Genomic DNA, 25931 nt, shown 5'->3' on the forward strand with positions numbered 1-25931 from the left:
CACAGCTTTCAGAAATACAATATTTTAATTACATGGTTAAATTTTCTGTACTTTTTTGTATGTTATCCTAAATAATTTTAATTATACATAACATTATGTTGTTCTTTTAGTTCAGTAAACTCAGGATATGTATGTTATTACTCCCTGAAAATTTGAATACTCTACTCGAAGTAGTTTCTGAGATTTAGGGACAAATCCAACAGAAAATGTAGATTTACAGGAGCGGCTTCTAAAGTTTCAATCATTTAATACATGCTTAATTTTTTATTTTTAGTCATCCGGAAGCACCCTGCACCATACTATATATCATCCTCTTGATTTTAGTGGGCAACTGTGCTGCATACTCTGCTTTATCAATGCGAACCTTGTCCATCCGTTCAAGTTCTCTAATGCAGTTTGCTCCATGATTAATTCCCATATGCTGTAGCACTTTCACCCTACCAATGTTGCCACCCTTACAAGCCATAACAGCATCACTGACCCCCCCCCCCCCCCCCCCACTTTAGTGTCTTCATTCCAACAAAAACATTTTATGGTAAGCGAGTCCATGTAAGATTACTGAACGGCCCATTGGGATTTTGAGTCTGATCATGCAGACACTCCTTCAGTAATTCAGGATTTGCCAGGTATCTGTAAATAGGTTTTATGATATCCATGACTGCTGCTGGGATGGAATTTTTATGGCTGTATGAAGTGTTTGAGTACTGGGCGTTGTGGCAATTGCACTATGAATCAGGTCCAGGAGAGCAAAGGTGTTGTACTGGTTTTTCATCAGTTGACACAGTCTGTGGAAGAAGGTTGCCCATCTGCCTGCTTTATTTTCAACAAATCCTCAGTATTATTTCTAATAGTCATCCCATAATACTGCTGTAGTTCATCAATCATTTTGTCTGTCAGCCTGCGTCTTATGGTTTCACCATCAGAAATTTTCTTGTCTCTCAAACTTTGTTTCAACTTCCTCAACCTGGTGCCCACCCTCTTCTGGACATGACCAGCACATTTCAGTTGTGTGATAATCTTCTCACCATAAGGCTGAGTGGCTACTACACTGTTATATGCTTTTGAGTCTCCACCACCTAAGAACTTAGTGTAACACACTCCCCTTTCATTCACAGATCGACTAAAAATTTCAATAGCTGCAGTGGCCTCCATACCACCACTAGTTCCTTTACAATTTGTTGCAGATATGCCCTTCTTCATTCCCTGATTTACACTTATAATAGTGTTTGGCTAAAATCCTGGAAATCTATTACCTTTCCAGTATCCATACTGGCCACTGTAGCAACAGAATTCTTAGAACTGTAGCTGTGCTTCTGCCAAGTGCCATCAAAAACTACTGGTATGTCAGTCATACCATCATTTATTTCAACAGCTTCATTTGCAGCACCCTTCATCGACTCAAATGCAACAGATTCCACAGCAGCTCCAATAAATCCTGCACACTTGTATATTTTAAAAGGTGGGTGTGGAATATTCATCACGACACACATTGTTTCTGCTGCAGTGTGTCCTTTGCCAATAGCTCTCAATCCATAAAACCACCTAACATTTACTTCTCAATAATTATCTTCACACTTATCAGAATTGCAAAATGAATGAGTATATTTACAACTGACACAATTAATGGTAAGTTTCCTGGCTAGTTCATTTGATACCTCACTGTCTTCATGTTAACTAACTGGCCCTCCAGACATTTTACAACACACACATTCACCTAACATCCTCTTCAGGATGTGTAAATCATCATCAGAATATAACCTAAAACATTTAATTTTTATCTTCAAAGCACTAATGGGTGTTTCTCTAAATACTGACAAGTTGGCCTGTATTTCATTGTCTGTAACTTCATACACCACATGTTGAACACAATGTTTCCCTTTATTCGAAAAACACTTCGTTTTGGCGCCATACTTTACTTTTTGAGAGATTTACCAATCTATTTGTCACTTTTCCTCGGAAAAATGTTAGCACTTCAACATACAATGTGTGTTTATACTATGAAATGATACGATACAGTGTTATCAATACAACCTTTATAACACAGCAATCCACAGCCTTGTATATAAAAAATTACCAATTTTATTAGATCTTGCAGTAATGCACGTAAAAATTTTAACATTTTCAAGCGGTGTAGATTATATATAAAAAAAATAAAATACTTCTCACATGAGTTTGTTACATATATTTTATTTGGAAAATTGCAAATTTTATAATGAGATAATTATCCGAAAATGTGGAAAAATTTTTTTTCCCCGTCTAACTCCCCTTAATATCCTTAAATCCCTTATATGCACCTTAGTTTCACTTGGGGATCAAACTGCACACTTGCCTTTTGGCAACTCATGAATAGGTCATTGGCAGCTCAGCTACTGATTCATATAAAGTCAACTGTGAGAGGGATCAAAAACCTATTTGTTTGCACACATCTGACGTCATGATGACGCTTGATGGCTAGTGGCCGCTCACCAACCTCAGTACTGAGGCTGGGTAAGGGGAGCTTGTACCATGACCAACAGTCACCGAAGTACACTCCTGGAAATGGAAAAAAGAACACATTGACACCGGTGTGTCAGACCCACCATACTTGCTCCGGACACTGTGAGAGGGCTGTACAAGCAATGATCACACGCACGGCACAGCGGACACACCAGGAACCGCGGTGTTGGCTGTCGAATGGCGCTAGCTGCGCAGCATTTGTGCACCGCCGCCGTCAGTGTCAGCCAGTTTGCCGTGGCATACGGAGCTCCATCGCAGTCTTTAACACTGGTAGCATGCCGCGACAGCGTGGACGTGAACCGTATGTGCAGTTGACGGACTTTGAGCGAGGGCGTATAGTGGGCATGCGGGAGGCCGGGTGGACGTACCGCCGAATTGCTCAACACGTGGGGCGTGAGGTCTCCACAGTACATCGATGTTGTCGCCAGTGGTCGGCGGAAGGTGCACGTGCCCATCGACCGGACCGCAGCGATGCACGGATGCACGCCAAGACTGTAGGATCATACGCAGTGCCGTAGGGGACCGCACCGCCACTTTCCAGCAAATTAGGGAACTGTTGCTCCTGGGGTATCGGCGAGGACCATTCGCAACCGTCTCCATGAAGCTGGGCTACGGTCCCGCACACCGTTAGGCCGTCTTCCGCTCACGCCCCAACATCGTGCAGCCCGCCTCCAGTGGTGTCGCGACAGGCGTGAATGGAGGGACGAATGGAGACGTGTCGTCTTCAGCGATGAGAGTTGCTTCTGCCTTGGTGCCAATGAAGGTCGTATGCGTGTTTGGCGCCATGCAGATGAGAGCCACAATCAGGACTGCATACGACCGAGGCACACAGGGCCAACACCCGGCATCATGGTGTGGGGAGCGATCTCCTACACTGGCCGTACACCACTGGTGATCGTCGAGGGGACACTGAATAGTGCACGGTACATCCAAACCGTCATCGAACCCATCGTTCTACCATTCCTAGACCGGCAAGGGAACTTGCTGTTCCAACAGGACAATGCACGTCCGCATGTATCCCGTGCCACCCAACGTGCTCTAGAAGGTGTAAGTCAACTACCCTGGCCAGCAAGATCTCCGGATCTGTCCCCCATTGAGCATGTTTGGGACTGGATGAAGCGTCGTCTAATGCGGTCTGCACGTCCAGCACGAACGCTGGTCCAACTGAGGCGCCAGGTGGAAATGGCATGGCAAGCCGTTCCACAGGACTACATCCAGCATCTCTACGATCGTCTCCATGGGAGAATAGCAGCCTGCATTGCTGCGAAAGGTGGATATACACTGTACTAGTGCCGACATTGTGCATGCTCTGTTGCCAGTGTCTATGTGCCTGTGGTTCTGTCAGTGTGATCATGTGACGTATCTGACCCCAGGAATGTGTCAATAAAGTTTCCCCTTCCTGGGACAATGAATTCACGGTGTTCTTATTTCAATTTCCAGGAGTGTATTACCCTTTCAGTAGGCTGAGTCTAAAATCTGTGGGTGCAAAGATCCTGTTGTACCATACACATTGCAGCCATAGTCAAAACAAAGATTTATAAAATTAGAGCTATAGATGGTGTTTACTCTGAACCCCAGCCCACCAATCTGCACCAACTTTTGAAATTTGGATGCTACTTTCAGAGCTCTTCCTTTAGGATTCTCAAATGTAGCAGCCAAATAAATGTGTAGTCAAATAACCCATACAAAGTTGAATGCTTGATATGCTCCTTAGGTGCAGGTCAATTACAACAGAAAATCTGCATGAGAGATTGAAACTGATACATACATTTTTGTCTGCAGAAAAGTTAATGCGAGTATTCTCAGTCCATCTGTACGCTCTCTCAAGTATTCCTGCAGATGAGATGTGGTTACTGCACACATTTGTCAGCATTCAAGAATGCATTTACTGTATGCAAAATATCATTAAAAGTCACTGAGAGGACACCTTTCTGTAGAATAAAAAGAAGGGTATTGTTCCCAATGTACCTATAAAGCGACGATTGGGATTTAACATCCCAATTGTGATGAGTTAAGTAGAGACGGACAATGAGCTTACGCTGGGAAGATGGTGAAAGAAACTGAACTGTTTTCTGAGCGAAGGAATCAGTCTGGTATTTACCTTGAGAGATTTAAAGACACCACAAAAAACAAACTTGGATGGCCAAACTCAGATGCAACGACTATCTCCTCATATGTCAATCCAACATCAATGCACTGTTGTTGTGGTAACAAAGTTATAATTTGTCAAGGAAGAATGTAATGAAATGGAGTGCCATTTCATGGAATCCTGGACGTGGTGCCAATAAAACTGACAGCCCCTCAGAATTCTAAGCCCGACAATTTATATGATCTGACGACATTCCAAGACATGAAAATCTATGCAGGAAGTGCTGTCTTCCCATCAAGTTATTGTAGAGCTGTACCTTCTTGTGGTCTAGTACTAAACTTTCTGCACTGTGAATGTAAGGTCATAAGTTTTGAGTTCATGAGTTTCAGTACCTTTGGGTTAACTTCATAAGAACAAATTAATTGCCAAGCCCTAACAAAGACATCTTCTCAAGCAAAGATGAGTGTGAACAGGTAATACGAGGGTTGGAACTTTAATAGTGGCAACTATTTATTTACAGCTCGTACAAAATAGATATGTGTTTCAAAGTTTAAGTGACTTTCAAAGTAGTAACCAACATTGTGTATAACATGTTGCCAGCGATGTGGAAGTCATAGGATACTCTTAGCAGCGCCAGTTGTGTTGACAGAGCGGCGCGGTCTATTGCTCGAATTTATAGCAGATCTGAAGCGAATGCCGTGCAGTGTTTCCTTGAGTTTAGAAATCGAGGTGAACTCGTGAGGGCTTAAGTCAGGGGAGCGCAGTACGTGGTATAGCACTTAGCAGCCCCACCAGTCAAACAAATCAGTAACAGCTTGCACTGTACGTGCTAGAGCATTGTCCTGCAAAATGATGGTCAGGTCCCGCAGAAAGTGTCATCACTTTTGTTTCTATGCTGTTCATTTTTGGAACACAACCTATGACCAGCTCAGAGACCGAAGCGAGGACACTTTCTGCAAGATCTGACCATCATTTTGCAGGACAATGCTCAAGCACGTACAGTGTAAGCTGTTACTGATTTGTTTGACTGATGGGGCTGCTAAATGCTATACCACCTACTGTACTCCCCTGACCTAAGCCCTTGTAAGTTCAACTCTATTTCTAAACTGAAGGAAACACTTCAGGGCATTTGCTTCAGAACTGCTACAAATTCATTGGGCAATAGACCACGCCGCTCTGTCAATACAACTGGCATTGCTAAGAGTATCCTATGACTTCCACATTGCTGGCAATGGGTTATACACAATGCTGGTGACTATTATGAAGGTCAGTAAAACTTTGAAACGCGTATCTATTTTGTACGATCTGTAAATAAGTAGTTGCCACTACTGAAGTTCCAACCCTCGTACTTTGCACCTGATGGCAGAAAAAGGGTGTTGCATAGCACAAACTGTTCATCAGGGATGTGTCCATTGGAGCGGGCATTTGTTGCCAATAACTGAGGTGCCCTTCAATCACAGTATCAGACAATGACCAGAAAAACAGCATTGTGTGTTACTACTGCATGATAAAGCCCTTCTGCACTTGACTGATTTCACAAAAGAACCTATCAACAAAATTCCTTTCCTGACAAAAGAGTACTTTGAACCTGGCTTGACGACATCGTCAACTCTGAACCATTTCATTTCTAGAAGTGTTGAATCTGCCAACTACCTGAGCACTGTCAGATTGTTTGAAATAATATGGAAAGATTTTTCTTAATGATTAACTTCTCTCGTGTGTAGTGTTGTGCTCAATAAACTAATGAAAAATGCTATAAAAATATGCAATGCATAAACACACGGAGGTTAAACTGATGTTCCTCTAGATTAAAACCAACAAGTGTATCAATGAGGCGAATCATGCGAAACAGAACTTCAACTACGTTTCAGAAAGTAGAAAAAAAGCACTAAAATTTCAGGTATGGCGTTTTCCGTTTTGCTGGATTCTGAGGGGGCTTTTGACGACGTGACTTCCAAATCCATGGTGAAAGCTACAGAAGTGCAAGGTTATCAACGCCACTATACAGGGTGTTAAAATGAAAAGTGTTGAATACTTTAAGAAGTGGTAGTACTCATCGAAACAAGAAAAATAAGTCCAATAAACATGAAATGATAATTAAATAGACACCCTAGCTGCAAGCAGGCGTTGATGCACTTCATTGGGGACATGTTGAAAATGTGTGCCCCGATTGGGACTCGAACCCGGGATCTCCTGCTTACATGGCAGACGCTCTATCCATCTGAGCCACCGCGGGCACAGAGGATAGTGCGTCTGCAGGGACTTATCCCTTGCACGCTCCCCGTGAGATCCACATTCCCAACATGTCCACAACACTACATTCGTAGTGCGCCTAATAGATGTTTGCCCATCGTACTCATTACTCGTGGCAGGTTAATCTACCAAGTCCCGTATGAGTTCGGGCATAGCGTGTGCATTCGCACAAGAAGGTCAAAGGCCGGGAACCCATATTTTTAACTATATATATGACGGTAGTATCTGTTCCCGAAAGAACAGTTACCGTGGATGACCATGCAGCTTTGCTAGAAATGAAATGATAATTAAATAGACACCCAAGCTGCAAGCAGGCGTTGATGCACTTCATTGGGGACATGTTGAAAATGTGTGCCCCGACCGGGACTCGAACCCGGGATCTCCTGCTTACATGGCAGACGCTCTATCCATCTGAGCCACCGCGGGCACAGAGGATAGTGCGTCTGCAGGGACTTATCCCTTGCGCGCTCCCCGTGAGATCCACATTCCCAACATGTCCACAACACTACATTCGTAGTGCGCCTAATAGAAAGCAGCTAGGGTGTCTATTTAATTATCATTTCATTTCTAGCAAAGCTGCATGGTCATCCACGGTAACTGTTCTTTCGGGAACAGATACTACCGTCATATATATAGTTAAAAATATGGGTTCCCGGCCTTTGACCTTCTTGTGCGAACGCACACGCTATGCCCGAACTCGTACGGGACTTGGTAGATTAATCTGCCACGAGTAATGAGTACGATGGGCAAACATCTATTAGGCGCACTACGAGTGTAGTGTTGTGGACATGTTGGGAATGTGGATCTCACGGGGATCGTGCAAGGGATAAGTCCCTGCAGACGCACTATCCTCTGTGACCGCGGTGGCTCAGATGGATAGAGCGTCTGCCATGTAAGCAGGAGATCCCGGGTTCAAGTCCCGGTCGGGGCACACATTTTCAACATGTCCCCAATGAAGTGCATCAACGCCTGCTTGCAGCTAGGATGTCTATTTAATTATCATTTCATTTCTACCACAGGTGCATGGTCATCCACGGTAACTGTTCTTTCGGGAACAGATACTACCGTCATATATATATAGTTACCAATAAACATGTGTCCAGAAACGCATACTTTCCGAGATAAACACGTATTTATAGGAAGGACTGGATAAGGTTTGGCTGTGGATATTAGCATAGTCGTTGCACTGGCGCTCCACCAAACGTGTCAGCAGTACTCCACCTACTATTAAGTGATTTGCAATCAGTTGCACGGTTGGAGTAGTGTTGTAGGCTACATTAGTTTACGTTGTGTTTGTGTGCCTTATTGTACAGTACTATCATCCCTGATTAACTATCATGCCGTTTTACCTTCTTCCAAATGTGAATTCACTTGTGCTTACTGTTATTGAACTGTTTGTACAAATGGTGTAGTACAGTTACACTTTATCTCTTCCACCACTTGTTAGCAATGGAAGCCTACATCTTGACAAGTGAAATGGCAGATATGACATTCTGCTATGGTTTAGGAAATGGATGCAGCCTGCGAGCCCATGCCCCCTATGTTGAAAGATATCCACAAAGCAGAGTGCCCTCTGATAAGCTGTTCAGCTGACTTTTCCAACGTCTGAGAGAGAAAGGCACCCTTGCACCTCTGTCCGCCGCTCGTGGTCTCGCGGTAGCGTTCTCGCTTCCCGAGCACGGGGTCCCGGGTTCGATTCCCGGCGGGGTCAGGGATTTTCACCTGCCTCGAGATGACTGGGTGTTTGTGTTGTCCTCATCATTTCATCAACATCCAGGAAAGTGGCGAAATTGGACTGAGCAAAGATTGGATAATTGTACGGGCGCTGATAACCACGCAGTTGAGCGCCCCACAAACCAAACATCATCATCATCGCACCTCTGAGGGCTGATAGTGGAAGGCCCTGTACAGTCCACATGCCTGACATTGAAGAGCATGTGCAATGTTCCGTGGAAGAAGGCCCTGGGACCACTGTGAGACGATTAGCAGCAGCAGGAGGCGTGTCTCGCACTCTATCTGGAGGGTACTTCGTGAACAATTGCTGTACCCTTATCGTCTGCAGTGCGTTCAGGCTCTAAGGCCACAGGATCATCATGGCAGATGGCAGTTCTGTCAACGGCCGTTGCAGAAGTGTGCCGCAGACCCATTGTTCACATCCAAGATTTTATTTACCAGTGAGACAGGGTTCACAAGAGATGGTGTTGTGAATTTCCATAACTAGCCTGTATGGGCAGATGCAAATCCTCAAGCAATTCAGGAAAAAGGGCACCAACACCAATTCTCAATCAATGTATGGGCAGGCGTGCTTGGCAATAGATTAATAGGGGCATACGTGCTACCATGAAGATTAACTGGGATGCAATATCTGGACTTTCTTATTAATGTATTGCCTACCTTGCTGTTGGTTGGGCTACTGTAGCGACAAATATAAATGTGGTTCATGCATGACGGTGCACCAGCACACTTTCATCACAATGTGCGCGAACATCTGATGCAGACATTACAGGACCGCTGTGGTTTTTTTTTTTTTTTTTTTTTTTTTTTGAAAGCACTCTGTATATGTAGGTTCATTGTGATCATGCTGAGTAGAAGAGAGGTAGACGCCACGGTGACGGATGTGAAAATGGTGATCATAGCAACATCAGAGGACGTCCACATGGTGGGGTTTTGTCCTCACAACTGTGGAGCCAATTGCTGAATGAACTCATTAATCAGTTAAATGCTAGAAGTTACTTTTGCCAAGAGTAAATGCATTCTGAACATTGTGCAAAACTGGTGTAGGAAACAAGATCTAAGGGTTAGAAACAGGAAAATTGTTGTAATGCTGTTCAAATGGAAGCATATCCAGGACATGTACTGGCATCTTAGGCTCTCCGATGAAATTTTACCAGTGGAAGGGGTAGTGAAGTATCCAGGAGTAAGCCTGGATGCAAAACTAATATGGACCTCTCACATAAAGAACAAAATATGACCCAAGGCAAAAAGCACTCATGTGCAATGGAAGGGCCTGTTGATAGAACTAGGGTCTAAGTCCCAGCTTTGTGAAAAATCAATGCACTCCGTGTTTTTTTCCCCTCTTGTTCTTCCCAAAAATAGTTCCTAATTGTTTCTACAGCATGTGTATTAATTCTGTATGGGCTTTGATATCCTTTATTCAGAGCTGTGTACAACAATACAATGAATTCATGCTTAAAACATTGTCTGTATATCCTTTGGGTGGCTTAACTTTTAAAGAGTACACTGTTCTGAAGCAGCTCGTTATCATACTGCATTCGCTTATTATTTCTGACTGGCACTTAACAATCTGTCAACTATTATTACCTGTTATTTACCAAGTTAAAAAGATACAGAACGTCTAACTGAGCCATTTTACCCATTTAGTCTGCATGCTGCCTTCACATCAGATTAATTTCCACACTGGCTGTTCACGAGTTATTTTGTAATTGTAGAATTTCTTGTTTCTTACACTTCAATTTTATTTCTTAATGGAACTACTGCTGTGTCTAGTATCCATTTATTTTGTAGATTTTTGTGGGCAGAAGACATACAGCCAGATATCACAGCTTCTTCTGGTGTATTGTCTACTATGCCACTTTCCTTTTACATGTATTCTTTACTGGTGTTTTGTGTTACTTTGGACAGATATTTCAACAAACTAGGAATTAAACAAAGAATTGCTCCTGCTTTTAGAGATAGTCTCTCTTTTGGAATTTCAACTAGTTTACTGTTGATTATAAACAACTGTGCTCTTATTATCAATCCCTTTGTGAAACGTGAATTACCCACAAAACAATTTAAAGTCAGATCTCTCCTTTCAATTGAATTTCTATTGCCCATTTTAAAATACTTTCTCTGAAGTCACACCTGTATGCTGGAATTTGCAAGACTTTGTCATTCTTCTCCTCTTTTAAGTGTTAATAACTACAATTCTGAACACTTCTACCTCACCATAGCTTTCACCTATTCAATTGTCACACACAATACCGTAAGCAAAAATACAATAATCAACATAGAATTTCAACAGAAACCACAAAAAAGCAGAATTGTACCTACTTGAGTGAGGTGACACTGCTGTTAGTAGTTTACAGGAATCTTGACTTGTTACACTACACTACTTATGTTTATGTACAGCAAGACACCGTATTTACTTTTTTTCTACTTACTACAGTTTCTTTTTAAGATAGAAATATATTTTTCATTGCCCTGCTAGCCTTACCAGCATTCCACAAAGTAAATGTTAAGAGTAGAGGATGAGGACACAGATGATCCCAATTTAAGAATTGAAGAAGAAAGACAATAATTACCTAGTTACTTCTGACAATTTCTGTAATCCAACATACTATGCATTCCTTCTTATAAAATAAAGTTTATTACACTATTCTTCACGCCTCTTATTCCCCTTAATACTGCAAATGAAGTACTTTACAATGACTGCATTTCATTGCCTTACAAAAAATCTAAAGGAACATTACATAGAATTTATTTATCACATAACAACTTACACTTGTCTGCAGAAAAGTCAGCAAGATATGGCTGAATCACATTCAACAACTTGCAAAGGCTTGGCCATATCTGTCTTCTGGTCGCAAATGCTTCTTCCTGTAGCACTTCACTTTCTAAATGAATCCAATCCAATGTGAGTTTGACTGGAACAATGAAACCAGGAAATCAGAAACTGCATTTCTGTCTACTACTGTTTAACATAAAAAAGAAGAAGAATCTCTCTCTCTCTCTCTCTCTCTCTCTCTCTGAGAGAGAAGCCCGTATGTAGAGTAGTGTGAACAAAAATGCATAATAAGGTACTGGTTCAGTTCAAGGTCCTCATGACACACTCTCTCTCTCTCTCTCTCTCTCTCTCTCTCTCTCTCTCTCTCTCTCTCTCTCTCTCTGAGAGAGAGGGGGGGGGGAGAGAGAGAGAGAGGTACTGGTTCAGTTCATGGTCCTCATGACTCTCTCTCTCTCTCTCTCTCTCTCTCTCTCTCTCTCTCTCTCTCTCTCTCTCTGAGAGAGAGGGGGGGGGGGGAGAGAGAGAGAGAGAGAGAGAGAGAGAGAGAGAGAGAGAGAGAGAGTCATGAGGACCATGAACTGAACCAGTACCTTATTATGCATTTTTGTTCACACTACTCTACATACGGGCTTCTCTGTTTCGCCATTCCCTTCCCTATTGCATGTTACAAACACAAAATAATGCCACTGACATTTACATTGAATTGCATTAATGTTAAGATACACACTGTCCCAAACCTTAAGCGTCTGAGCTGTCCACAAGGAACATAAATTGAGTACTTCCTAAAAAGCGACTACTAGTCTGAAATGAATATTTATATTTTTTAACGTAGATAACTTACACCTTGTGGTGACAACTTCATATCATAGAAAGTATTGGAAGTGATGACCACCAGTCTCATTGCATGCATTACACCTGTGCATAAAATTTTGCTGCACACACAAATATCCCTGTTATCTGATGACCAATGAGCTAGGCAGCTAAGACACTACCAAACAGATCCTCTTGTTTCTCCTGGGATTTTATAAAACAACAATTTATGCAACGCCACAGAAAAAAATACCTATGAGTCACATCTGGTAATTGTGCTGGCTGTGGGACAGCTTCCCTTTCCGCTCTATGATAGTAGCTGATATTAACTTCCACTGGAAACTGAACAGCAGACTGGGATGGTGCACCATCATGATGAAACAATACCTTTTTTTAGAAAACAAGATGTACAGTCTCCAACAACTGTGGCAGCCAGTACATCTAGACTGAACACAAGGTAACATCCACCATACACACAGAATACTAGAAAATAAGATCCTATTATTTGATCTTTTACAGTTGGGATCCACAACTTAAAAGAGAATCACACAAGGACTTTCATCACTCCACACATGGCTACTGCAACAGTTGAATTCTCTATTTGAGTTGGAAGACGCCTTGTACAGGAACAAAAGAAACTATGACCTTCGGCATTACAGTACTGAATTCATTAATCCACTGACAGAACTGAACCCTAAGTACAACAGCATTTGGTCTCATTGCTTGTACCTGTTTATCAGAGGGGTTCTTCTCCAGCAGTTCTCTCAGCACTTTATTACTCAAAAGCATGCATTTCACTGGTAAGTTAAGGGATGCTTTATTGATGACTTTTTCCACACAATCCAAGACAGGTGCACGGCATTGTTCCATTGAAACATTTCCGAGATTTCTAGGTTGAAATTTCAAATTTGCCTGAAACAGATCTGGCTGCATATGAGAGCATTTCCTTTACAAGTTTTTATGGCCACAACTGAACTTTTTTGAGTTTCATGTCACTTCTCAGTGATTATTTCAAGTTCAGCTAGGATATACAGTTTTATCAACAATTCTCCGAGTTATAAGCTCCTTTGTTTTCATGTGAATGATACATTCGCAGCTATGTAACGAATTCTCCCATGCATGTCATACACAAAGCCTGATAGTGCAATGGGAAATGAACCCTGACTCCAAGAAGCCACAGGCAGTAGCAAAAGTTTATCAGGTGGTAAGAATCCCTCAGATAGCCGGGATCAAGCATGAAACATTACAATTCAAGTCAGTCAGAACCATTTTCCATAGGGCACAGATAATCACTGCACCTCTGAGTATTTCATAGACTTAGTAGTCCCTCAACTTACAAGCACAAGTGTATCAGGACACAGGTGTAATAAAATATACCCTCTGGATGTCAAAAGAAAGTCCTATTATCCATAATGCAGGGCTACATTGTAAAGCCATACTGTATGCCACTATAGCCACATGACTTGATATAATCCTTCAAGTCTGAGGATTACTACTCTCCATGAGTCTTAATACTGGCTGGACTGAGCTGCTGAACATGAATGAGGTTATCAACGAGTCATGTGGTCCAAGTGAATGAAAGAGACTGATTAATAGCAGAAGACATTTAAGCTAGTAGAACTGTTCTTGCTACTAAGGTGGTATGAGTTTCATATCTTTCATCATAGATAAGAGTTCATCTCCACCTGTTGCTCAATGAAGACAGCAAAACAGACTACAGAAAGCTGGGTTGGACTGTCCATCAAAAGCCGCAACCAGTCAATAAACTAATTTCACTGCAACAGTAATTTCTATTAAAAACATGCACTTGGCCTGTGCCAAAATCAAAATTATAAAAAGCTGAATTTGGAATTACCTGTGTCTGAATGTACTGAAGATAAAAAGATTGAAATTATGAATCATGTACTCTGCTTTTCTACTGCGCACGCTTTCTGTAAAAGTAAAATGTACTCGAATGCAAAATATTACAAGGAAAGGGAGTATGGAGGCCAATACACATTTTATATCAATGGAACATCGTGTTACAAAATATAAATGTCCAGTCAAATGCTGGCGAGTCCCCAGCAGACTGAAATTAGACATTATGTCTTATCAAACTGCCCAATGAAAGTGACATTTTCCGTGTATACTGCTTGAGCATTTAGTGATGGTGTCATTAAGCAGACACCAAAATGCAGAAATACAAAAAATTGTCTCTTGACACTTATCAAAAATCGTGTCAGTTATAAGTAGCCTCTCTTGTTTTTGGAAACTACATGTTTAATGTCACCTCATTTGGGTCAATGTGAGGAATATGCTGACTTGGCACCAAAAGAACCCATGGGCAGTAATGGTAGCTCAGGAAGTGCTCTGGAGGCAACTGTGACTAACCAACAAATACTATATCAACTAAAATCACTCTTTCACCTTACACGAAGACAACACAATTGACTGTTCCCCAAAGGAGCACATTGCAATATAATTTGTAAGAAAATGGCTCAGTACAATCATCTGTATCCGTCAACAAACAGATGAAATTCCCACCTAATCTTTCAGAACTCAAGTCTCTTAGAATTATGTAAGACTTTCCCAGGACACAGACCTGGCTGTACTAAATGCAAGAAGCCTTATTTCCTCCTCAGGAGTTCTAAATCCACTGTAATATTGCATCCATTTACTGATTACGTTTTTATATTCACTTTACCGTGGGACTACAAGGCAGCTGGGAGAGGACTGCATTGATCTGATGGGTCCATTGCACTATTTATATTTTTGCCAATATTAAAGCAGCTCGTGTTTTGTTATCATAATATTAAATATCTCAGATAGTAGATATAATACACAAAATTGCCAAAGATACAAAGCAGAGGATGAAGCAGAGCAGACATGTGAATCAAGAACCCGTTCTCCAAAACACTGAGTCCTCAAAGAGGTTAGTCTGGCTTGCTGCTACATCTGTGGCAAATGTTCAACTGCTTGGTGATGTTATAAGTAATCTAAATCACATCACAAACACTATTTAAATACCAGTGCAGAACGAAGAAAATAGATTGTTTTTTGCTGCATGAATCCATTCAGTTTTGGCGTTTCTTTTTCTAGCATCTAGACTGCAATTCATAGCTGTAAATTAATCTTAGTTGTTACAGATACCTAGCACTATGACATATACAATCACTTCCTGTCAGAGAGATTCTCCAGCTCAATACTATACAGGGTGTTACAAAAAGGTACAGCCAAACTTTCAAGAAACATTCCTCACATACAAATAAAGATAAGATGTTATGTGGACATGTGTCCGAAAACGCTTAATTTCCATGTTAGAGCTCATTTTAGTTTCGTCAGTATGTACTGTACTTCCTCGATTCACCGCCAGTTGGCCCAATTGAAGAAAGGTAATGTTGACTTCGTTGCTTGTGTTGACATGTGACTCATTGCTCTACAGTACTAGCATCAAGCACATCAATACGTAGTATCAACAGGTTAGTGTTCATCACGAACGTGGTTTTGCAGTCAGTGCAATGTTTACAAATGCGGAGTTGGCAGATGCCCATTTGATGTATGGATTAGCACGGGGCAATAGCCGTGGCATCGTATGTTTGTATCGAGACAGATTTCCAGAACGAAGGTGTCCCGACAGGAAGACATTCGAAGCAATTGATCGGCGTCTTAGGGAGCACGGAACATTCCAGCCTATGACTCGCGACTGGGGAAGACCTAGAATGATGAGGACACCTGCAATGGACGAGGCAATTCTTCGTGCAGTTGATGATAACCATAATGTCAGCGTCAGAGAAGTTGCTGCTGTACAAGGTAACGTTGACCACGTCACTGTATGGAGAGTGCTATGGGAGAACCAGTTGTTTCCGTACCATGTACAACGTGTGCAGGCACTATCAGCAGCTGATTGGCCTCCACGGGTACACTTCTGCGAATGGTTCATCCAACAATGTGTCAATCCTCATTTCAGTGCAAATGTTCTCTTTATGGATGAGGCTTCATTCCAACGCGATCAAATTGTAAATTTTCACAATCAACATGTGTGGGCTGATGAGAATCCGCACGCAATTGTGCAATCACATCATCAACACATATTTTCTGTGAACATTTGGGCAGGCATTGTTGGTGATGTCTTGATTGGGCCCCATGTTCTTCCACCTACGCTCAATGGAGCACATTATCATTATTTCATACGGGATAGTCTACCTGTGCTGCTAGAACATGTGCCTTTACAAGTACGACACAACATGTGGTTCATGCATGATGGAGCTCCTGCATATTTCAGTCGAAGTGTTCGTATGCTTCTCAACAACAGATTCGATGACCGATGGATTGGTAGAGGTGGACCAATTCCATTGCCTCCATGCTCTCCTGACCTCAACCCTCTTGACTTTCATTTATGGGGGCATTTGAAAGCTCTCGTCTACGCAACCCCGGTACCAAATGTAGAGACTCCTCGTGCTCGTATTGTGGATGGCTGTGATACAATACGCCATTCTCCAGGGCTGCATCAGCGCATCAGGGATTCCATGCGACGTAGGGTGGATACATGTATCCTCGCTAACGGAGGACATTTTGAACATTTCCTGTAACAAAGTGTTTGAATTCACTCTGGTACATTCTGTTGCTGTGTGTTTCCATTCCATGATTAATGTGATTTGAAGAGAAGTAATAAAATGAGCTCTAACATGGAAAGTAAGTGTTTCTGGACACATGTCCACATAACATATTTTCTTTCTTTGTGTGTGAGGAATGTTTCCTGAAAGTTTGGCCATACCTTTTTGTAACACCCTGTATACTATAACTGTATTTGCATTTGATGCTGCCACTTCTGTAACACACAGGTGTCAACTTGTCAGGTAGGTATTGTATAAGGACTGCCAGTAAACTGAACCTATCTACACAAACTAAGGGGAAACTGACAGACCAATTCTCTCATATACCTCCTATTGTAGAGCCTAGTGAAGTTAAATACACAATATCAGAATGACTGTGTTATTTTTTGGCATGTCAGGTGCAGAAACAGCTCCTGTACAAGTTTGTGCTACCACTACGAATACTTTTGTTAAACTGCATTTGCTTTTTGATCTTTCTATACAAGTGGAGAAGTAGTGCACCATTTATCTCTTTTGACATGCCTGGTCTCAAAGTACTGAATGCAGTAGAGTGGGATGGAAATGTGCCGACAATGACTTGCCATTACATTGTGCTTGCAAACGCAGACTTGGGTGTCTCAGGGGGGTGCGTGGTGCAGAGGAAATGCTTGGCAACACTATACTCTAATATGGGCCTTCAATGCATAAACATACAACTCAAGCTGCCCTGAGAGCCACAGAAACAGTGCTCAAACTATTCCGGAGAGAACCGGAGCTCTCAGCTCTTCAAACAACGTGGGGTTCTTACACCTTCTTCTTACAAGTTCACATGTAGCTGCAAGTAAAGTACTTATTTTCTCTGCATCGTGTACATAAAAAAAAAGAATTTGACAATTTCCTTACTCTCCGAAACCTTAAATTTATGCATGTTTGAAGTAAAATTGCAAATTGAGAGGCTGAATAGGCCAATTTCTACTTTAACAATTTTGCAGACAGTTAAAATGAAAAGTCGCCACTTCAGTTGAAATGTTAACTCAGAACTGTACAGCAAGCACAAATGGCTGCGTTGTCTTGATTTGAAAAGAGTCTTACATTGTTTTCCTTGTTTATTATTTGGAGGAGAACTACTGTGGACTAAACACGGTGTCTGTGTCATTCACTACACCCACGACAAAATTAGAAAACAAACTTTCTTTGGTCCATGTGAGTAATGTTTTGAATCTGTCAAGTGTAGGCAATGTACACAGAGCTACCCAATTTGACAGTGAGTACAGGAGGTCCTTTGCATTACACAACCAATAAGTTACCACTAATAGGTATGTACTAAACCTAATTATTAACTGTATTTGTTTCTGTGTTGCACTGGAACTACTTCTCAGAGGACATTATGCAATTTAATCCTATTCTGATCTGCACTTTTTGTGCCTTGATTAATTTTAGTGCAGAATTAGACTCAGTATTAAAATGGCGTTTAAAAAAAGTAGCAGTTTTCAAAGGCACCTTGAAAACCATCCATATTGTACTCCAATGCATGCGTCAAGTATGCCAAGCGGAAATTAGTGTGTGGAGCTTTTTGCTGTAATAGCTGACAAAACCAGTGATGTAGCATGTGTTTTCCAGACGTGTATAGTTAATAGGTACTTCATTAATGGAAGATCTGTTGAAATATTTTAGGATTTCACAACAAAAGAAAAGTATGATGCCCAGTCTTTGGCAATGCACATAATAGAACAGATAAATCACTACAAACCAATCATGCAAACATATGATGGTGCAGCAGACACGAGTGATTTATCACAATGGGTGAAGGCTCTTGTTAAGTAAAAGTTTTCCAATGCTTCAAACATTCATAGTTACACTCACCAGTTTAATCTAATTATGCTTAAAGCTGCTTCGATTAATAAAAAAACGTGAATATTTATCACCAAATTTCAAGTAATTTCCAGCCTCTCTTCCGCATCTCCACAAAGAACAGCAAGCGTCAACAAAATAGTGTGAAAACAGCTGCCACATTCAGTGTCTACTCATTGGGATTTCCAATCAAGGAATGTCAACACTATTTTCTGATATACGGAAGCAGATATGAAGTGCACAAATAAAATTAGCATTGGCGTAAAACAGTGTAATGAAAATACTATCCTACAAATATGCAGTTTAGAAATGATTTTGAAGGGTGAACAGTTCATTTTCTAGCTCTCTTTTTTTCATAAAATTATGATCCATGAGGATATTTTGTATAATCAGCTACTTACTTACTTACTAGGTTGGCCACACAAACTGTAGTTTGTTTTTGGCCTCGCCAGTCACCTTCCTCCATCTTCCTCTGTCCATGTAGTCGTTTCCAGCTAGTTGCATCTTACACATATCCTCTCTAATCCCATCAATCCATCTCAGGTGTGGTCTTCCCCTCAGTCTGTTGCCTCTGATGTCTTCTTCCACCACATTACATGCCTGTACCACTTCGGCCTCCTCTCTTCAATCACAGCCACTATGTTCAGCACTTGTACAACTCCTGCTATTCGCAGTTTTTCCTTTTTTCCAGTTGTCTCCATCCTTTACTGGCCCAAAAATCTGTCTCATAGCAGCATTCTCAAATGTGAGGCGTTTTTCATCTTCTGTGTCACAGTCCAGATATATGCTCCGTATAGGATGACAGGTTGTATTACTGTCCTGTAGATCCTTGTCTTCGTGGATCCTGATAGAAACCAGGATTGCAGCAGTTTTCAGAGTGCAAACCTTGACCTGTTTCCAGCCTGGGTTCCTGCTATTATTTCCTGGTCCATCTCATTCCTTTCACTGAGGAGTGCCCACAATATCTGAACTCTTTTACACTTTCAAAGATTTCACTACCTAAATCTAAAGGTCTGTCATCATTCTCTCTGCTCACAACAGCTATTAGATCTTCTACACATTCATCTTCAGGCCTGGTCTCACCATCTCTTCCATTAACACACTTGCCATCTGAACCAGATCTTGCTCATTCTGTGCTATTTATACATCATCCACATAAGCCAGAGTGATTATTCTTCTATCCAGCTGTATAGCAGTATCCAGGCTTATAAACTTGGTCAGTGCTCTTTCCAGGACTAGATTAAACAGAATGGGGGAGAAGCAGTTGTCATGTTGCACAACAGCCTTCACCTCTAATTTCTCCAAAATCTTCCCATTCACTTTCACCATCCATGTTCTCTCTTGTATACATGGTTGTGTTATTCATTACTTTTCTGGAACCTGCACTCTTCCCAGTTCCTGCCATATTGCTTGCCTGTTCACATTATCATACACTTTTTGGAAATCCACAAAGGCAGTGGACATCTCTGTGAAATTCCCAGCTCTTTGGTAGCATTTATAGTTAGTCTCCCTCCCCCCCCCCCCCCCCCCCCCCCCCATGAACCACAGACCTTGCCATTGGTGGGGAGGCTTGCGTGCCTCAGTGACACAGATAGCCGTACCGTAGGTGCAACCACAACGGAGGGATATCTGTTGAGAGGCCAGACAAACATATGGTTCCTGAAGAGGGGCAGCAGCCTTTTCAGTAGTTGCAGGGGCAACAGTCTGGACGATTGACTGATCTGGCCTTGTAACATTAACCAAAATGGCCTTGCTGTGCTGGTACTGCGAATGGCTGAAAGCAAGGGGAAACTACGGCCGTAATTTTTCCTGAGGGCATGCAGCTTTACTGCATGGATAAATGATGATGGCGTCCTCTTGGGTAAAATATTCCGGAGGTAAAATAGTCCCAAATTCGGATCTCCGGGCGGGGACTACTCAGGATGACGTCGTTATCAGGAGAAAGAAAACTGGCGTTCTACAGATCGGAGCATGGAATGTCAGATCCCGTAATCAGGCAGGTAGATTAGAAAATTTAAAAAGGGAAATGGATAGGTTAAAGTTAGATTAGCGAAGTTCGGTGGCAGGAGGAACAAGACTTTTGGTCAGGTGAATACAGGGTTATAAGTACAAAATCAAATAGGGGTAATGCAGGAGTAGGATTAATAATGAATAAAAGAATAGGAGTTCGGGTAAGCTACTACAAACAACATAGTGAACGCACTTTGGGGCCAAGATAGACACGAAGCCCACACCTACAACAGTAGTACAAGTCTATATGCCAACTAGCTCTGCAGATGACGAAGAAATTGAAGAAATGTACGATGAGATAAAAGCAATTATTCAGATAGTGAAGGGAGAGGAAAATTTAATAGTCATGGGTGACTGGAATTCGACAGTAGGAAAAGGAAGAGAAGGAAATGTAGCAGGTGAATATGAATTGGGGGGAAGAAATGAAAGAGGAAGCCGCCTGGTAGAATTTTGCACAGAGCACAACTTAAAATCATAGCTAACACTTGGTTCAAGAATCATAAAAGGAGGTTGTATACATGGAAGAAGCCTGGAGATACTGACAGGTTTCAGATAGATTATGTAATGGTAAGACAAAGATTTAGGAACCAGGTTTTAAATTGTAAGACATTTCCAGAGGCAGATGTGGACTCTGACCACAATCTATTGGTTATAAACCGTAGATAAAAACTGAAGAAATTGCAAAAAGGTGGGAATTTGAGGAGATGGGACCTGGATAAACTGAAAGAACCAGAGGTTGTAGAGTGTTTCAGGAAGAGCATAAAGGAACAATTGACAAGAATGGGGGAAAGAAATACAGTAGAAGAAGAATGGATAGCTTTGAGGGATGAAGTGGTGAAGGCAGCAGAGGATCAAGTAGGTAAAAAGACGAGGGCTAGTAGAAATCCTTGTGTGACAGAAGAACTACTGAATTTAATTGATGAAAGGAGAAAATATAAAAATGCAGTAAATGAAGCAGGCAAAAAGGAATACAAACTTCTCAAAAATGAGTGACAGGAAGTGCAAAATGGCTAAGCAGGCATGGCTGGAGGACAAATGTAAGGATGTAGAGGCTTACCCCACTAGGGGTAAGACAGATACAGCCTACAGGAAAATTAAAGAGACCTTTGGAGAAAAGGTTCACCGATGACATTGTAATTCTCTCAGAGACAGCAAAGGACTTGGAAGAGCAGTTGAACGGAATGGATAGTGTCTTGAAGGGAGGATATAAGATGAACATCAACAAAAGCAAAATGAGGATAACGGAATGTAGTCGAATTAAGTCAGGCGATGCTGAGGGAATTAGATTAGGAAATTAGACACTTAAAGTAGTAAAGGAGTTTTGCTATTTGGGGAGCAAAGTAACTGATGATGGTCGAAGTAGAGAGGATATAAAATGTAGACTGGCAATAGCAAGGAAAGCGTTTCTAAAGAAGAAAAATTTGTTAACATCGAATATAGATTTAAATGTCAGGAAGTCGTTTCTGAAAATATTTGTATGGAGTGTAGCCATGTATGGAAGTGAAACATGGACGATAAATAGTTTGGACAAGAAGAGAATAGAAGCCTTTGAAATGTGGTGCTACAGAAGAATGCTGAAGATTAGATGGGTAGATCACATAACTAATGACGAAGTATTGAATAGGATTGGGGAGAAGAGGAGTTTGTGGCACAACTTGACCAGAAGAAGAGATCGGTTGGTAGGACATGTTCTGAGGCATCAAGGGATCACAAATTTAATATTGGAGGGCAGCATGGAGGGTAAAAATCGTAGAGGGAGACCAAGAGATGAACACACTAAACAGATTCAGAAGGATGTAGGCTGCAGTAGGTACTGGGAGATGATGAAGCTTGCACAGGATAGAGTAGCATGGAGAGCTGCATCGAACCAGTCTCAGGACTGAAGACCACAACAACAACATAGTTAGTCTATGGTTCATTTTCCCTTTCTAAACCCTGCTTGTTGGAATCCAAGTACCTCTTCAATGTACAGTGTTAGCCGCTTTAGCAACAACATGCTCAGGATCTAGCAAGTTGTTCATAGTAAGGTAAGCCTTCAACAGTTGCTGCATCTCATTGGGTTTCCTTTCTTTAATACTGGGCAGATGATAGACTGCTCCCATTCTGCCGTGATCCTTCCTTTGCTCCAAATTAAACTGATTAGATGGTTTACTCTTTCTTGTAGGATCTCTCTATCAGCATTCTGCACGTACGTCATCTATTCCTGGTGCCTTTCCTCTCTTTAGCATTTTTATAGATTCTCCTCCTCTTCCGTGCTCAGCAGTTCATTCCCCAGAATTGTTACTGTATCATCATCTTTTTTTTCTTCATCTGGCGCTGTTGATGGTGTTGTCTACATTCATGAGATTTTTGAAATAGTTCTTACATTCCTCCATAACTTTTGTTTGATCAGTTATTAATTGCCTTTGATAACTCCAATCCTCACGTTGTACCCAATCTTGAAGAACATGACTGTCTTGTAAAAGTGTCTTGCATTGCCAACTGTTTGATCCTTTTCAGCCAGTGTTACCTTGCTGTTTATATACATCTCGCTTTTCTGTTCGGAGGGCTTCTCTTGCTTCTCTAGCTGCCTCCACGTATGCCAATCTTAATGTTTCATCTTGCTTGTTTGACAGCCATAACCTTTTAGCCTCTTTCCTCTTGTTGACTGCATGTCTACACTTATTGTAAAACCATCCTTTGCTATGCTCCTCCTGCCTCTCTCAATTGGTTTCAGCACTTCATTTGCTATGTGTTTGACTTTGATCTTGAGCATGGACCATAATCTGTCTACATTATCTTCCTCTTCTTCTCGGGCATAGAACTTGTTTCTAATTTCAATTGCATATCTGTCCTTACTGTTGTCCTTTTTCAACAAATCTGTGTTTATTTTGCAGTCTGCATCTCTTATCCTGCAGTTTCTGCATTCCATCCTTTCACTAATAGTTGTCAGCACAAGACAGTGGTCTGATCCTATTCCTGCACCTCTTCGAGATTTTACATTTTCAATAACATTTCTGCATCTAGTCTCCACTAATATGTGATCCGTTTGTTTCTGTGGGTCTTGGTCAAGGGATTTCCATGTTATCTTACAAATGTTTTTGCTAGGAAAGCAGGTACTCATAATCCTTAGGTTTTTTGAAGTTGCCAGATTGAGTAGTCTCATTCAGTTGCTGTTGGAGGAGTTGTGTAGACTATGGGGGCCAATGTAGGGTCTCAGAAAGGGCCCTTTTTCTACTTTGGCACTGGTATCACCTACAAATGTTTTCACATCGTACGATGGTGCATCTTCATCACCTACAAATGTTTTCACATCGTATGATGGTGCATCTTCATACATTCATTTTAGGTCGTCATAGAAACTGTCTTTTTCATTATCGTCTGTATCTTCTATAGGTACATGATATGAGGCCACTGCTAGGTTGTAATCAGCTATAGAAAAGGGATACTGACCCAACATATGTACGAAATTAGCTGACAGCTTTTGAGTGTGAAGTTACAAACAATGGGAAAAGTGTCAATGAAAATTCAACAGATTTACAAAAGTATCATACATGAGAGAGGAATGAAGATGGAGGAGTGGTGTGTAAACTACTGTGGAAGGCAAAATAAGTATGCGACCTTATGAAGTTACAATGCCAAAGAAAGATTCAAATTCTTTGGACACCCAGTTCCAGCCCCTCTCCTTCTACCAGAGAAATTCACTACTTATTCTTACAGTTTTTCAGAACCTTCTTTTAGAGCTGCTATTGAATAATATTCTTTTTTGGAAACAACGAAACTTCAAACTGAACTCACTCTCTTATTAATGGAAGACAGGAGTTCAAAAGTACGTGTGGAGCTTTGAGTTGCTGGATTACATAACAGATAAATAATCTTTGTGCTACATTGATTGAATCTGTAAAACTCTTGAAACTCATAATTATAATTATGATTACAATGAACATTTCAGAAGCCGAACATTATTTTTCGTCACTGAAAAGACTCAAAACTTTCTTACAGAATATTATGGACCAAGAAAGACTATCAGAATTTGCAATGCTATCTACTGAACAAGACCTCATTTTAAGAGTTCCTGACTTCAATTAAAGAGAGACTGAAAAATTTGCAAATATAAAGGAAAGAAGAATGGAAATCCTGTGCAACTGATCACCATCAGATCAAAAATCAGAGGTACAATTGAACAATGTTAACACTGATCATGCTGAGAAAGTTTAGTAATACAGGCCCACTACTTCTGCAAATTAACACTTTATTCTGTGTGCAGATTTTGATGTTATTACAAGCAAGTGTTGCAGTGACATAAGTGAATGCTCTGTTTATATAATGGATTACAAAAACATACTAAATTGGCCATTTGTTCACTGACAGTAGCTCTTATATGAGTGAAGCAAGCAGTATATGCAGCACACATACAAGGTGAGACAATTTCAACACAATACTAGCCTAAAGGTGGAAGAAATGAGGGATAAGCTAATTTAATATTACAAGAATTTCATGATGAACAACCAAATATGAAGTGAAATGTAATTTTGTATGCTGCTTATAATATACAGCACGTACCATATTTATCCTACTAATATGAGGTTTTCGTCTCAAATTCACCATTCACAAAATATGATCTAGCATTCACAGCTGATATTTTTTGTAGTCAATGTCCAAGTTTTTGTGTTATACGACCTTACTCCATATGTTGTATAATTACTAGTAATTTCTTGCTTGGTTTTTGTTATATTCTCCATTGTTATTAGACTAAAAATGGAATTTTATGACCGTAACATTCTTAGCAGAAACTGCAGTATTCCAGTTTCCTTTCACTGTCAGTAAGGAGAGTAAATTGTAGTGATACGTAAGGGATGTGTATCCTGACAGCAGTGAGGCAGGAAGAAAATCTGGATCACAAAAACAAAGGTTTCTTTATTACTTGAGATGTTATCAGAATAAAGGAGGTGGAAAAACAAATTTCCAACAACTGGCAGAAATGGTTAAAATGGCTCTGAGCACTATGGGACTTAACATCTGAGGTCATCAGTCCCCCAGAACTTAGAACTACTTAAACCTAACTAACCTAAGGACATCACACACATCCATGTCCGAAGCAGGATTCGAACCTGCGACCGCAGCGGTCGCGCGGTCCCAGACTGAAGTGCCTAGAACCGCTCGGCCACACCAGCTGGCACAGGAAGCAGAGACTGGTGCACGAGGGTGATGAAGATGGTGAATTTTACATTTCAGCCATGAAAGATGCTAGATCGGATATACCCAGGGATATCTGATGAAAAGCTAATTTATATTTCGGTATCCTGTAATCAATCAGTGTAAGGAAACAACATGGGAGACAGGGATGCAAAATCTTGTTAAAATA

The 25931-nt window shown here is 41.2% G+C and overlaps 1 protein-coding gene and 2 non-coding genes across 3 annotated transcripts in view; 1 reads left to right on the plus strand and 2 right to left on the minus strand.

The window, feature by feature from the left end:
- The window catches only part of LOC124721817 (nonsense-mediated mRNA decay factor SMG7-like), a 199603-nt gene that overhangs the window by 52960 nt on the left and 120712 nt on the right, over positions 1 to 25931 (minus strand). The window contains exon 14 of the mRNA XM_047246937.1: positions 11341 to 11484. Coding sequence (XP_047102893.1) covers positions 11341 to 11484 — 144 coding nt within the window. The remainder of the gene's footprint in view (positions 1 to 11340; positions 11485 to 25931) is intronic.
- On the minus strand, positions 7191 to 7265 carry Trnat-ugu. The gene has a single exon. It is a non-coding gene; the product is annotated as a tRNA-Thr (tRNA).
- On the plus strand, positions 7696 to 7769 carry Trnat-ugu. The gene has a single exon. It is a non-coding gene; the product is annotated as a tRNA-Thr (tRNA).

This window comes from Schistocerca piceifrons, chromosome X (assembly GCF_021461385.2).
Source record: "Schistocerca piceifrons isolate TAMUIC-IGC-003096 chromosome X, iqSchPice1.1, whole genome shotgun sequence".
Classification (NCBI taxonomy): domain Eukaryota; kingdom Metazoa; phylum Arthropoda; class Insecta; order Orthoptera; family Acrididae; genus Schistocerca; species Schistocerca piceifrons.